We start from the raw sequence: 16044 nt of genomic DNA, 5'->3' as shown, positions 1-16044 counted from the left end.
TACAAAGCAAATTCAGCAGAATTATGTTGTAAATTGCGCAAGAATAATGGAGCACCAAATAAATTTAGTATTTTCGACACTTTTTATACCTAGTTTGAAAAGAGTCTAGAAAAAAGGGATGTGGCTAGGCAGAATTGTGAAATTCGCCAATGTTTTTGGGCACAAAAAAAATTGTGAAAAGGCACGCCAGACATTTGATGACGTAAGGAAAAGTGTGTCTGACATGCCTAACAAGTTGTGCAATTTTCAACGAATATATGCATCCTATGACATTGATTAATTTACCCCATTGACCAAGGGAAGGGAAGACAATCTGAAGACACACATGGCAATATGATACTCGCCAACACACTTAATTTACCTATATAGACCTCTCTTACGCAACCTATCTCTGTGCGATAGGCCATCGCCTTAGATAAGCCAGCTCCACTGGTTCCCCAGAAGGTATCATTGTGGACCAGTGAATGAGCAACCAAGGGCATACATGACTTAGAGGCAGACCATATAGCTGCTATGGGCCCTTTGAGAGACAGGGCCCAGCCTTAGTTAGTTTCTTCCCATTTGTACCTGTAAACTACTAGCCCCTCCAGAGGTACTGCATAGAGAACAAGGGGATGGGAACCTGGCACCATAATAGGGGCCCATTTTGATATTTGCTATGGGGCACTTTCCTTTCTATGTTTGCACTGTGTGTGATCCACTAGTGATGTTCCCCCTTTATACAGCATACTTACTGGGCACACCGTCCCTGAGCCCACTGAAGAAGGGCTTTCTTTGCAGAAGTCTTCCATTTAGACTGGGCGCTTCTTTTAGGTGATGGACTTGCGGTTGGGGAGACTCCATTTTTAGTCTCACATGTCACTGGTTGCTGGTCTTCTGTATTTTCCAAAATGCTTGCGAGACCTTCAATCTGCCATGAGCCAAGATGTTACAGGTTTTTGATTATTTTATGGTTAGATCTATAGATGGCCTTATCAGAATATCCATCATTTCTATTTGCATGACATAGATCATTTTCCCCTTCACAAGACTGAAATATTATTTTTTCACTGGAGCTCCTTCCTCAGTTATTAGGATAATCGGGCTGTTGTGGTTCAGGAGATAATTGAACAGTCAGCCATTGATGGGGCAAACTGGGCAATTTACCAATTCTGCAAACCTTAGGAGGCCCACAAGGCAGGATATTGCATTAAATTCAACTGCATAATAACATTGTGATAACCAGTTATCAAAAAGCATTTATACCTGAATATTTTTTTTTATTAAAAAGGACAAATAAATATGACATTAGGTAATTAAAAATAAAAACTCTTCTGAATAAAATTTTTATGGTCTTAAAGTGTGGAACTATGATACTTTTTGGCTTTTCGCGATGACAAGGACTTCTCCAATACCAATAACAATCTCCTATACCAATTATTGTTTTGTTGGAAATTTGAAGTAAAGTGCTTTGGGAGCCTCAAAATGGTGCTCACATAGGTTGTTAATTTTACCCATGGTTGGATCAATGTTGCAGTAAAAGGAACTTTCTAAGATTAGAAAAAACAGTCTTCTTATTTTCTAGGAACAGCACCACCCTTGTCCATGGGCTATGTCTGGTATTGAAGCATTCACTTGAATGGGGATGAGCTGCAATACCAGACTAAGCCCAAAGACAGGTGCGGTGCGGTTTCTGAATTGTAAAAAAATCAGGGCCTCATTTGTAATGCCAGTCAAGCCCTTTAAAGGGGTTATTTACTTTAGAAAAACACATTTTCAAAAACCCTATTACATAATTGAAGCTCCTCATATATTAGCCAAAGTGGTGAAAGACTACAAAGCGTGTTTCTAACTATGGAGGACCCAGCATATCTGTACGTTACACAAGCAGAATATTGGTTTCAATGGGAACTGTGTAATGCTTAATTTCCCCTGTGGTGGCGCTGCAGGGGAATTAAACACTTATTGCCAGATTGCCCCATAGATTACAGCTGATCACTGGAGGTCAAAGCACAGGGACACTCTGTGATTGGCTTACCATAGGGGGACCTCTCTACAGAAAAACATTGTCCAAAACTGAAAGCCCCTTTCAGAAACTTCAAGAAGGGTAAGAATGATTAGGAAGGAGCAATCGATGGCAATTTACGGTTAATATTGTTATATTTGATACCACTTTTGTAATTTTCCAAAATATGATTTGAAATCTAACTTCATACTAAAGCTTGATAAACAATTTACAGATACTTACATGAAAATGTAAAATGATTTGCCAAATGAGGCCAAGCACAATAGACGGTTTCCCACTAATGATATCTTCCACGTGAATATTTATGAGCTTGATCTAGAAAATAATGCAGTCCTATAGTTTAGAGACAATTTCTTACCAGGAATCTCAGCAGTAATTGCTCCAAGGCCTGACAAGTGGAATACTCACCGATCGTTTCCCTAGAAAGTTCAGGGCAGATTCTATGTTACTTCTTGCCTGGAAAATGTTTTTGCCTTTTTCACGTAGCTGTAAAATAGACAATATTAGGCCTCTGGATCATTTCATTGCTTATAATCTACTACAAATTCACTATAATTACTAATAATACAGAGTGTATTCCCTATATACAATACATAGGTCAGAAATATTAACCCCCTTGCCGACATTTGACATATACTTACAACATAGGCGGCAAGGGGAAGGATGGAGCGGGCTCATGGGCTGACAGCCGACGCTTCACTGCAACGAGCAGGATCCCGCTCGTTTAACGCTAGATGCCACGATCAATAGCGACTGCAGCTTCTAAGCCATTAGGAAGAGGGGGATGGCCCCCTCTAATCTCCCATTGCCCCCCCTTGATGCGATCATGGGGTGTTGATGGTTGTCATGGCAGCCTGGGGGGCTAATGAAGGCTTAATAGCAACCTGTAAAAATCCTGATATACTGCAATACATTAGTGTTGCAGTATATTGTGCAAGCGATCCAAATATCGTTGGTTCAAGTCCCGTAGGGGGACTAATAAAAAAAAATTTTTTTTTTTAAAAATGTTAAATAAAGTTGTTTTTTTATGTACACAAAAATAAACGTTCTAAAAAAAAAAACTAAAAACTTTTCCTGTCTAAACCAATGTAAAAAAACGAATTGGTATTGTCGCAGCCGTAATGTCTGAACTATTACAGTTTAACATTGGTCATATCATTTCCCACGAAAAATTGAATAAAAAGTGGTAAAATAGGTCAAGCATCTTGTAAAAGTAGTAAAACATAAAAAACTATACAAATTTGGTATCGCCTTAATCGTATTGACCCACAGAAAAAAAAAGCTAACATCTTGTTTTTATTGCACAGTAAATGCCGTAAAAATGAAACCCAAAAAAAAACGAGGGATCGCAGTTTTTTCCCATTCCATCCTGCAAAGATTTTTTTTCCAGTTTCCCAGTACATTATATGGTACAATAAATGGTGCCATGAAAAACGACAACACGTCCCGCAAAAAAAGAACCTTCATACTGCTTTATCGACGAAAAAGTAAAAAAGTTATCGCTTTTCAAAAGGTGTGAAGGAAAAAAGGAAAATTTAAAACTTGAGAAATATCTGCGGCGTAATGGGGTTAAGGGAAACTTTTTCCAAATGACTTATTTCTGCCAATCTACTGAGGAATGCGTTTCACTGGGTCAGTTCGAGCAACACTAAACATAAAGATTCACAAAAAAATCTCAGCAAATCCTCCCTGAATCTCCTCCTCTGATCAAATTGTGTCTCATATTGCAATAAAAAGGAAGGAATATAGAATTAATTCCTCTCTATGTGTCCCATTAGAGCAGCCATTTCCCCCCTCCTTCTCACAATCCTGTGTCTGTCTGTAAGCTAACTGGCTGCAGCAGGAGTCTCCCCCAGTACTCTATCTGCATTAGGTGATAAATAACACAAGCCCTGCCCTCTTTGTCAAGCCATGCCCCTCAGTGTCTGCCAGCTGAAAAGGGAAGAGATGAGAGGGAAATTTACCCCTTAGTTCTCTGCAAGATTCCTACAAGATTGTTTGTTTCAGGAACATGAACAAAACCCTGCAGACAGACAAACAGTGTGGGCACGTTACTCACCTGTTTAGTTTTATCATTTATTTCTAGGTTTAGTGATCCTTTATAACCAAACTGAACTTATTAAACCCTGTAAACAGATATAAACGGTAACTAAACTTTAAAAAAAACTTTTGACACGTCATAGTGACATATCAGAAGTTTTGAACGGTGAGGGTCCGAGACTCCCACCAATCGCTAAAATGAAGCGTCAGAAGCTCTCGGGCGAGTGCGGTGCCGCTTAGTTTCCAATTGTCTGAAAGCTGAGCAAGCAGTGTACAGAATCATAGAATTTCTATTGAGCTCGTACACTGCTTGCTCAGCTTTCAGAGGAAAGCCAATCAGAAATGAAGCGGCACAGCGCTGACCTGAGCGCTTCTGGCGTTTCGTTTTAACGTTCGGTGGGGGTCTCAGTGCTCGGCCCCCACTGATCCAAACTTCTGACATGTCACTATGACATGGCAAAAGTTTTTAAAAAGTTTAATTACCCTTTAAAATGGTTTACAGGGTTTACGTTTGGTTTGGATTGTGGGGTCCCTCTCATTGGATATCCTACCATTTCTACATAGTGACTTTTATGTTATCAGTAGCCTTTAGAGTAAAGTATGGTCAAATGAATGGGGTTGAGCTTCAATACCAGTCAGACAATGATTCTTTTGTATTGTAACTTAAACGTTAAACCTGCATGAGGTTATCCTTTCATCGGCAACATTGTGAAGAGTTTCATAGTTGACAAGTCGCCAGAGTGACTGAACCACAACGGCAATGCTAAACATTTATTACCGGTGTATAAAAAGACACCGTAACAAAAAGCAAATATATGGATTACCAGGTCTTCACCAGAGAGAACTTCAAGTAAGTTCAAGAGAATATGTCCATTCTGAATATCCACAAAAAGATCTTCTACTACACATGACTGTGGGTGCTGGGAGAGAATGGGACATAAACACAATCATGATTGTAGCCTCAACACAAACATTTTACTACAAAGCGATCCAGTCTACTTACTTCATTCAACTAGTGTTTTTTTCTTATACATGAGATACAGTAATTGTCATCAACCCAACGCATTAAAATACATGTCCTAATGGGCTTGCATATTAATCCTTGAGCTGTTCCGGCTTCCTTTCGAGGCGTGTATGACAGATCCGGCTTTCCTTCTAGGAGTATATGGCTGATCCGGCTTTCCTTCTAGGAGTATATGGCTGATCCGGCTTTCCTTCTAGGAGTATATGGCAGATCTGGCTTCCCTACTAGGAGTATATGGCAGATCTGGCTTCCCTACTAGGAGTATATGGCAGATCTGGCTTCCCTACTAGGAGTATATGGCAGATCTGGCTTCCCTACTAGGAGTATACGGCTGATCCTGCTTCCCTACTAGGAGTATATGGCTGATCCTGCTTCCCTACTAGGAGTATAGATCTGATCCTGCTTCCCTCCTAGGAGTATATATCTGATCCTGCTTCCCTACTAGGAGATATGGCTGATCCTGCTTCCCTACTAGGGAGTATATATCTGATCCTGCTTCCCTTCTAGGAGTATATATCTGATCCTGCTTCCCTTCTAGGAGTATATATCTGATCCTGCTTCCCTTCTAGGAGTATATATATCTGATCCTGCTTCCCTACTAGGAGTATATATCTGATCCTGCTTCCCTTCTAGGAGTACATATTTGATCCTGCTTCCCTACTAGGAGTATATGGCTGATCCTGCTTCCCTACTAGGAGTACATATTTGATCCTGCTTCCCTACTAGGAGTATATGGCTGATCCTGCTTCCCTACTAGGAGTATATGGCTGATCCTGCTTCCCTACTAGGAGTATATATCTGATCCTGCTTCCCTACTAGGAGTATATGGCTGATCCTGCTTCCCTACTAGGAGTATATGGCTGATCCTGCTTCCCTACTAGGGAGTATATATCTGATCCTGCTTCCCTTCTAGGAGTATATATCTGATCCTGCTTCCCTACTAGGAGTATATATCTGATCCTGCTTCCCTACTAGGAGAATATATCTGATCCTGCTTCCCTACTAGGAGTATATATCTGATCCTGCTTCCCTACTAGGAGTATATATCTGATCCTGCTTCCCTACTAGGAGTATATATCTGATCCTGCTTCCCTTCTAGGAGTATATATCTGATCCTGCATCCCTTCTAGGAGAATATATCTGATCCTGCTTCCCTTCTAGGAGTACATATTTGATCCTGCTTCCCTACTAGGAGTATATGGCTGATCCTGCCTCCCTACTAGGAGTATATATCTGATCCTGCTTCCCTACTAGGAGTATATATCTGATCCTGCTTCTCTTCTAGGAGTATATATCTGATTCCCTTCTAGGAGCACATATTTGATCCTGCTTCCCTACTAGGAGTATATGGCTGATCCTGCCTCCCTACTAGGAGTATATGGCTGATCCTGCTTCTCTTCCATGAGTGTATGGTAGATCCGGCTTCTCTGCTACGAGTATATGGCAGATCCTGCTTCCCTACTAGGAGTATATGGATGATCCTGCTTCCCTACTAGGTAATATATGGCAGATCCTGCTTCCCTACTAGGAGTATATGGCTGATCCTGCTTTCCTTCTAGGAGTACATGGCTGATCCTGCTTCCCTACTAGGAGTATATGGCAGATCTGGCTTCCCTACTAGGAGTACATGGCTGATCCTGCTTCCCTACTAGGAGTATATGGCTGATCCTGCGTCCCTACTAGGAGTATATGGCTGATCCTGCTTCCCTACTAGGAGTATATGGCAGATCCTGCTTCCCTTCTAGGAGTATATGGCAGATCCTGCTTCCCTACTAGGAGTATATGGCTGATCCTGCTACTCTTGTAGGAGTATATGGCTGATCCCGCTACTCTTCTAGGAGTATATGGCAGATCCTGCTTCTCTTCTAGGAGTATATAGATGATCCTGCTTCTCTGCGAGGAGTTTACAGCAGGTCCTGCTGGAAACAATTAGATCCACCTACAGCAATTTAATATGTATGGGATGGACTTTAGCTGTCAATATCTTATTTGTAAACTCACTAAATGTAAAGCAGATAACTGAAGGTTCCCATAGATATTACCTGACTGTTGCTAAATTTCAGCATGATTAGTCTCTATGCCCATGGCTGCCATTAGCCAGCCCTGGACAGCCAAAAACTGGCAAACATTATGTTTCAATAATTTTTATTGAAGGTTTTCAAGAAAAGATAAACTGTACATCAAACAGTGCAGTTAGCATCTGGGGTAATCCCCATAAATCGAATCATGACAGACAAATATATTCCAAATATTGCCACATTTTAAAAAATAAAGAAGGAATAACTGGCGAAAATTAAAGCGCAAATCTACTTTAGCTTGTAGGAGATTTGACTTTCTGGTGACTTGCTGGATGCACCTAATTTATTAAGAGCCGTGCGCCCCTTGATAAATTAGGTGCATCTTACTCCATTGCTCCTTAGATTAAGATTGCTGTGTGAAACGCCAGTCTTAATAAATTCCCGCCAAACAGTTCTACAGTCTACGGCAAACTTAAGGTGAATGTCTACCCTTGAATACAATTTTGTTTATTTTTAACTAAAAAGGTAAAAAATGTTATGCTGATTAATTTCATAATATATCGTTATAGCTTTTTGATCTCTTTTTTCTGATACAGAGTTCCAAAACACCTGTATTGACACAGATGTAAAAGAAAACAAGCTGGCTACCTGCAACCTGCAGCTGCCACTAGAGGGAGCTTAGGAGCTTACTGAATACAGTTTATACATTGAACTCCATAACAAAACAGTATGAAATTTATAAGCTCCCCCTAGTGGATGCTGCAGGTAGCCAGCATGTCAACATTTAAATCTGTCTATGCAGGGAATGTTGAGCTCTGAATCAGAAAAACAAAGCTTCGACAGCACAAAATTTTGATCTAAAAACAACATGATGAGAAAAGGTAGAGATTCCCTTTAAAGCACTATAAATCCGCACACAGCGATTCGAAAAAATTTTACGGCTTGAATAGTAATTGTGTATTTATTTTAGACCCAGGAGAGCCTAGTGTCCCCCCAACTGTAAAAACACCATTGAGTTTATGGCCTTATAGTTTGCTCAGTTCAATAAGAAATCATTAGTATATCATTTTCACCTTTGACAGCTGTGAATTGATCCAGTTTGAGAACGTTCTCTTCTGTGTGCCCTCTTGCTCAGCTGTAAAATAAAAAACAAAAAGGTCATCAAAAACACTGACCAAAACTGTGGCGCGAAATTTAATTATTACGTCATCAAGGTTTTTGATTATGTTGATTTATAGTAAAGATTATTTACGCCATTTTATAACCTCACTTATTGCATAGGCTTCAGTTCCCAGCACCCATACTTGACATGATGTTTTCCGATATCGATTAAAAAAAATTTTCTATTGGGATATCCCTGTAAGGTCCGGTATAACAATGCTTCCCAGCTTTTTTTCCCATTAATTTTACTCATTGTACGCGTGCTGTGGTCGAACTTTGCATTGTTTAAATTGGGTACCACCTCTACTCGCCCGTTTCCTGTACTCCTCATAGCCTACAAATCACAGGATGCCTAGCACAATGGGAATTCAACATAGGCTGGGGGGGCAGACAAGTTACGCCGGCGCTATAAGAGCAGAGGATTGGGCATGCGTGGTGAACACGGAGTATCAACCACCCATGCTCAGAGACGGAGGAGGCAGAGTATCCAGTCCACTCCCTTCCCCCAGTGTACAGTGACGTTAGGAATGACGTGTCCGTACATTCAACCTGCCGGAAGATGGAGGTGATAGCTCATGTACAGGGCAGTGGCAGTAGTTTCGATTTACTGTGGGCAACACATCACATAACCGGCGGTGAGATACGGCGTTAGGAACAACTATGGAAGCGCAAGAACATTAGAAAATGCATTGATTTTAGATGTTTGTTTAACTAGGAATTAGTTAATTGGTGCTAGAAAACCCCTTTAAGTATCAGACTCTAGATCATACATACGCAATGTGAGACTTGTGGGTCGCATGCAGCCTACAATGCTGTTCTGGGCAGACCAGGGCAGGAGGGACAGATACAATACTCACTTACTGTAATTGTCCTCAGGCCCCATGCACTCGAACGTATATTTCATCTGTAATTACGGCCCATAATTATGGACCCATTCATTTCTATTGGCCACAGACACCTTTCAGTATTTTTACGGATGGGTGTCCGTGCTGAAAAAATGAGAGAACCTGTCCTATTCTTGTCCGTAATTACAGCACGGATTCTCCTATAGAAGCCTATGGGCGCTTCCGTAAATACAGACGGCTACGGATGTGTATTTGTAAACCGTCTGCATTTACGGAAGCGTTGTTATGTAACATGTTGGTGACATAATTTGCAGCCACCCTCTTTTTTGCGGATCTGTATATACAGATGAAATACGGATGCACTACGGACCGTATTTGCGGATACCGTTCCGTATAAACTGATGAAATACGGATGCCTACGGATCCGTATATACGGACAGTAGTTACAGATAGCTGAAAATACGGTCGTGTGCATGGGGCCTTTCCAGACATCACACATTACAAGAAGTATAACCCAACAGCGTTAATCCACGGTCTTGACATACAGTACCGGCCAAATAGTAGGTCTATAGGTGAATATAGAATTTTTGGCAGATAAGAACTTTCTTGATTTCATATAATAACGTCAATATAGGTCTCATCACTTCTTCAAAGTTAATAATAAATTTCTTAAAACAACTTATTAATTCTGTTTAAAACTCGGGTCAGGACATAAAACAGCGTGTGCTCTTTATAAAGTTGTCAAAACAGCTGCTACTTCTCACGTCTTAAAAGTTACAAAGAGCCATTGTTACAGAGGAATCTTTGATTTAGGGCAATCCATGATAATCCGCGGAGATCCTTCCATAGCATTCAGAACACTTCCAAGGATTGTTCTGTTACAAGGTGGAGACCCATAAACCATGAGACCGCAGCCCTGAGTCATAGGCAGAATCGAGATTTAAAAGGTATAGAGTAGGCCACAGATTTGATATGTGGTAAATCTACCATGGTGGTGTGAACATGGTCTCCAAAACTCAGACCATACATTAAGTTACTCTGAGTGAACCTACATAGTGAGGGTACTCCTAAAAAATTATGCCAACTGCTTTTACGAAGCAGAAATGTGGGGCAATGTAGGTGCAGTGAATAATGACAATTCATTCAAGCCAACTTAGCTTTTAAAAACGCACTCAGCGTACCACAGAAATGTTACCCTATTTTAGGTGCCACAGAACCTCCATAACAAAGCCATACACAGTGCCCCATAAAGCCAACCACAGTGCCCTCATAACAAAGCCAAACACAGTGGCCCTTATAACAGAGCCACATACAGTGCACACGTAACAGAACCAAACACAATGCCCTCATAACTGAGCTTACCGCAGTGCCCACATAATAGAGCCAAACACAGTAACCTCATAAAGTCAACCACAGTGCCCTCATAACAAAGCCAACCACAGTGCCCTCATAAAGCCACATACAGTGCCCTCATAACAAAGCCAACCACAGTGCCCTCATAAAGGAGCCAACCACAGTGCCTTCATAAAAAAAACAAAGCACACCACAGTGCCCTCATAAAGCCACATACAGTGCCCTCATAACAGAGTCAAGCATAGTGCCCTCATAAAAGAGCCAACCACAGTTTCTTCATAATAGTCAAACACCGTTTCCGCACACAGCAGACATTTGGTGGTAGACATGCAGAAGACCTCAAACTAGGATCTGCCAACCCACATAAATTGGAATCTATTGGGATCCATTAACAATCTACAGTATAGATCTGGCAGAGATTATGAAAGATATGAGAGGCCCGGACCTAAACAATCTCATATGTAAACAGATTTACGAGGCAAATTCTAAGACACTATACATGGGAATTTAAGAAAATGGTGGAGTTGTGCACTTCATGCATAAATCACATTAACATTTTCTCGAAAAGAAAAAATGGTTGCCCATTTTTGGCCTTTATCCCCCTGTACGACTTCAGACTGGGAAATTTCCTGTAATTTGCAGCTATTTGCACAATCTGACAGACAGGAAAAACAAAATCTCCTTGAAATTCCTATCTTCCCACTTACTACAGTTGAAAGCAAAGTGCAGGAAATGGTTAAATCGATCAAGATTAACCATGATTAATTAAAGCAACCGCTTTATGTATATACGACAATGGAATTGGAGGCATATGGAGGAACAGTAAAGCCCCATAGAAGTCTATGAATGTTGTATTACAGCTCCATACAACTAAGAGGTTATATGGAGCCATAATATTGTCATGTGCATAAGCCCTTACTGGAAAAGCTGGGTGACAACCAATAATTGCTATTACGGCTTCTAAGAGGGTTGACACTCAGCTTTCCTATACTCCTGACCTGCCCATAGCAACTGGTCAGGGACGCACTGTCCTTGCGGCGAGATCAGCTTCTCACCTCAGGCGGCGGCCTACTGCCTCTCTGAGGGGGGTCCAAAGAAACCAGCCACCCCCTCCTGTAGCATAATTGTACCTGCGTCTACAATTACATGCATAAGCGCTGAACCTGTCATTGAGCACCTTTCAATGTCGCAAGCTTCGTTCAGCCCCGGCAGACCTACTCAGAAGAGAGCAGACCTGCATTGCAAGAGGACGGCGCGGGAACGGGATCAGGAGAGTATGTAAAGTGTTTTTTTTTCTCTTAAAAGTGTGAGTGGCATTATCTACAGGGGGTGCTATCTACAGGGGTGAACTATTTGTGGGGCACTACCTACAGGGGGCTCTATGGGGGGCACTATCTACATGGGGCTCTATGGGGGGGAACTATCTACAGGAGGCTTTATGTGGTGCACGGTCTATGTGTTATATAGGATATATTTATAATAACAAAATTGCAGGGCATTTATTACAGTTTATTGTATATTTGATGGGTACTTGTCTGGACATTTTAACCCCTTGAACTATGCCACTATGCAGAAATACATGACCTGACAATATTTCCAAACATTCCCTTGTGTGTTTTTTTCAAATGCAGCAAAATCTATAAAAATCTACTTTTAAAACGGCCCACACTATATAGTCTATGTGATGCTGTGTCCTCCTTGACCATATTAATGTGCAGGGCATCTATACACAGATAATGCTGAGTATTTTATCTACTATTGCAGCCGACGCATGAGGAGTTCATCGCTGTCAATCGGTATACAATGAGAAGGGTCATGGGGCGGTGCCACTATCCTGAAGAGTCACATAGTCCTGCCTCCAAACCCACCATTCCATGCTTGATTGACATCCCCCTGGCTGTTATATATCACTACCAGTCTCCTCCAACTTTCTCGGATGCGCCATTGCCTTCTACTACTTGGGCACGCACCGTGCAGCTTGGTGTACTCTGCTCGGCTTCATCGCTGCACCACGCATGCCAGGGGAGTACAAGGCAACGGCGCATCCGCAAGAGTTGGAGGAGGCTGATAGTGATGTAGAACAGCCAGGGGGATGTCAATCAAGATCTAGGGGGCGCCATTTCACTTTTCGCCTCAGGCAGCAGAAAAGCTAGAATCGGCCCTGCAACTGATCAGTGTCCATGTCTTATATTTCCAGTTCATTTGTTCTCAGCCAGTGCTGATTCATGAGGCCCATTGTATATTGTAGAATGTACAGAGTAAAAGTTACATCATGATGTTTGATGCTGATCTTTATCGAAACCTGTAATTTCCACAGTGACTGTAGTTTCATTTGTTTTTCACAAGTTCCCTAATTTGGTGTATTCTGCCATTTGTCTGCAGTGGATGTTTGATTACCGGCGCAACATTGATTTTCTGCTTTGTACATCACGTTTGCTTTGAGTCTGTCTGAAGGTGCAAGGATTTAACCACCATAGACATTTAAGGCATATCCTGTGGATATGCCCTAAATTTATTATAGGTGAGGTCTTACTTCAAGGGTGAACAAAGATAACTGAGGGTTCCTGATCAAAACAGCATTAGGGCCCACCTTCTGCCAACATACCTGAAACTAATATCTTTTCTTATTTCACATGTGTGCCGTGTGCATGAGGCCTTAGTCTAAATTTACCCTGCAGAGTAACATCCCTGTTGTTTTAGTGCAGTGAAGACGTTAATGATAACATCCCTGGTGGTCTAGTGCAGTGAAGGGGATTAATGAGAACATCCCTGGTGGTCTAGTGCAGTGAAGGGGATTTAGTGAGAACATCCCTGGTGGTCTAGTGCAGTGAAGGGGATTAATGAGAAAATCCCTGGTAGTCTAGTGCAGTGAAGGGGATTAATGAGAACACCCCTGGTAGTCTAGGGCAGTGAAGGGATTAATGAGAACATTCCTGGTAGTCTAGGGCAGTGAAGAGGATTAATGAGAACATCCCTGGTAGTCTAGGGCAGTGAAGAGGATTAATGATAACATCCCTAAATGTCTAGAATAGTGAAGGGTTAATGATAACAAAGAACTTGAATGGAGAAGTGGACGCGTATGATCAAGCTTACTAAAGTGAATTTGTAATGTACATTGTTCACAAATTTGGTCCACAAGTCAAGATCTTGGATATAGTACAATTCAAAATTCCCTCAATAACTTCAGACTTCAGTATTTATTTAATTGAAAACAAATTTTGATCATCTTGAAAGAAATCTATGAGAAGAGGGACCTTTCAAGTAGTTCGGGAACAGCAGGTTTAGCTGCTATGGGGCTCTACAGGCAGGGGCCCCTTTTCCAGGTAAACCTTGTCCCCATTTTAATGGCTGGTGAGAACCTGCACAGGGATGTGATCTCCACCGGTGATGCAATGTTAGCCAACAAGGTTAGTACTGTTGCCCTGTAGCGCTGGGATCCCGGGCTTAAATTCAACCAGCCGCAACCTTTGGATGGAGTTTGTATCTTCTCCTGTGCTTGTGTGGGTTTCCTCCCAGTTTTCCATTTACCTTGCGCACTCCATAAACATACCGGAAGTATAATAAGCTTCCTATGAAATTATCCCTATTGTGTGTGAGATAAGGTTATTAGATTGGGAGACCCACAGGAGACCGGGACTAACGTGGCAGAATTGACTGGCACCATATAAGAAAACAGGAAATAACTAAATAAAAAGTTCTGCTGGTGGCACATTTTTAACATGCCACCAGCTCGTCTGCCCCTGCAATACTCTGGGGAAATGAAAGCAGCTGTGACTTTCCTTTCCATGGCTGATAAGAGGGCACGGGGGAGACTTTGCTCCATGCCGGAGTTGCATATGAGTCATTCCATCATTTGCAGCTTATTTTTAGACAGTTTGAAAAATAGTTTATTAAATATTCCGTCTTACATATTTACCAGTTATGCGGTAGACGTTATCACAACATGCACGAGCTTGTATGACAGCTGCTGGTAAGCTACCGGAAAATGCAGCCCTATTCTTGTATGAATGAATCATAACTATTATAATACACAGTTGTACTTAGAAAACTGTAAAACTGGTTACATTGTTTTGCCATTTTTGATGTCTGATAACGGTCAATGAATAGAAGAGATGATGTCGTGATATATTGATGATGTCAGCATATCTGCTCAGTGTTTAGGCCTCATGCACTAATCATTTGGCTTTGTACAAGCACAGAGTTGTAACCAATCATTATATGCTACCCAAAGAAATGTATATGGCCATATTGTATCTCAGTACATATGGAGTCAGATAAATAAAATCATGCTACGTTCTATCAAACATTGTATTATGGAGGTACTCCCCCCTAGAAGCATTGATTGTAAATACCTCTGTAATACATTGCCATATGTAGGCATCATATGGTGGCGCACAGTGCCTACTGCTCCGTAGTAGAGACCCAAATGGACACCGTGTGCCGCCCACCATACAGGCTTAGTAGTGCCCATTTTCTGCTGTGGGGGTGTTGGAAAGGGAGGGCAACCGCAGGAAATTAGATTTTTCCATGTCTGCTCTTACCTTTCAACCCAATGGCGCAGATTTACTACTGTGTCTGTCTAGAATGTGACAAAAAAGGCGCCACATTTTGGTGCTTTTCATTTAAGACTTTAGAACAGATGTTTGCACCTCCCTGGACACTTTTAAATAAGTGTCTAGAAAAGAGGACATGGCTGAGAGGGAAAGGCGGTATGGCTTAAAATGCACCAAAATGCGTAAAACAAAAACTAAGCCAACCAAGAGTTTGTATAAGGAAGAGAAAAGTGTCTAAAACGTCTAGCAAGATGCATCAAATTTATCATATAGCATACACCACTTTGATAAATTTGGCGAAAACTTCAGACTGCCTCGTCGGAGTTTATGTTGTCTAAATCTTAGATAGTTTAGCAAACCTGCCCCCAATACGTCTGGCGCGTAAACGGATATATACTGGACAATTGCTGAAGGTTCATCAGAGGTGAACATTCAGAATAAAAGACACAAAAAAAATTCCCAGAAAATCAGTCCTTCAGCATTCCCCTTCTGTCAAGTTACAGCATTATATATTAAAGGGGCCAACGCCTTCAAGCCCTTTTTTAGATATATCGGTTTCTGGTAAAACTGGGTAACAGCAAATATGGCGACTATTACAGCTCCCAAATAGGCGGTCATTCTGCGTCCCTGAATGATAAATATGCCTAGTTATGCCGGGATATGGGATCTGGGGACTTATCGCTTAATGAGGCAGATTTACTATTCCGGAGTCTTTGAAAGTTGTGCACGACCTCTGTAATGGTAGAAAAGTACTGCTGATATTATGTAAGTTAGTCAAACTGTTCCCCTAGGGCAATGAAATGTATGTGAAAGGGTGTGTATATGCACGCTTTTATTTACCTAAAGCCCCACAGGTGATTCTGACATTGCTGCAAATGCACCTGAAAAACTGGATCTAAAAGCGAGTTATCTGCAAACTCAATGTTGCACACTCACTTTAAAGCTGGATTCACACGAGCATGTTCGGTCCGTAAAGGACGGAACGTATTTCAGCCGCAAGTCCCGGACCGAACACACTGCAGGGAGCCGGGCTCCTAGCATCATA

General features: G+C 41.5%; 1 protein-coding gene across 3 annotated transcripts in view; it reads right to left on the bottom strand.

The window, feature by feature from the left end:
- Window positions 1–16044, bottom strand: part of SYNE2 (spectrin repeat containing nuclear envelope protein 2) — a 257014-nt gene that overhangs the window by 201551 nt on the left and 39419 nt on the right. For all 3 annotated transcript variants that reach the window (XM_075843762.1, XM_075843764.1, XM_075843763.1), the window contains exons 3-7: window positions 8161–8222; window positions 4870–4965; window positions 2414–2491; window positions 2228–2320; window positions 735–910 (exon numbers count right to left, since the gene is read on the bottom strand). In XM_075843762.1, coding sequence (XP_075699877.1) covers window positions 735–910; window positions 2228–2320; window positions 2414–2491; window positions 4870–4965; window positions 8161–8222 — 505 coding nt within the window. The remainder of the gene's footprint in view (window positions 1–734; window positions 911–2227; window positions 2321–2413; window positions 2492–4869; window positions 4966–8160; window positions 8223–16044) is intronic.

This window comes from Rhinoderma darwinii, chromosome 12 (genome assembly GCF_050947455.1).
Source record: "Rhinoderma darwinii isolate aRhiDar2 chromosome 12, aRhiDar2.hap1, whole genome shotgun sequence".
NCBI lineage: Eukaryota > Metazoa > Chordata > Amphibia > Anura > Rhinodermatidae > Rhinoderma > Rhinoderma darwinii.
This window is presented reverse-complemented; position numbering and strand designations above follow the sequence as displayed.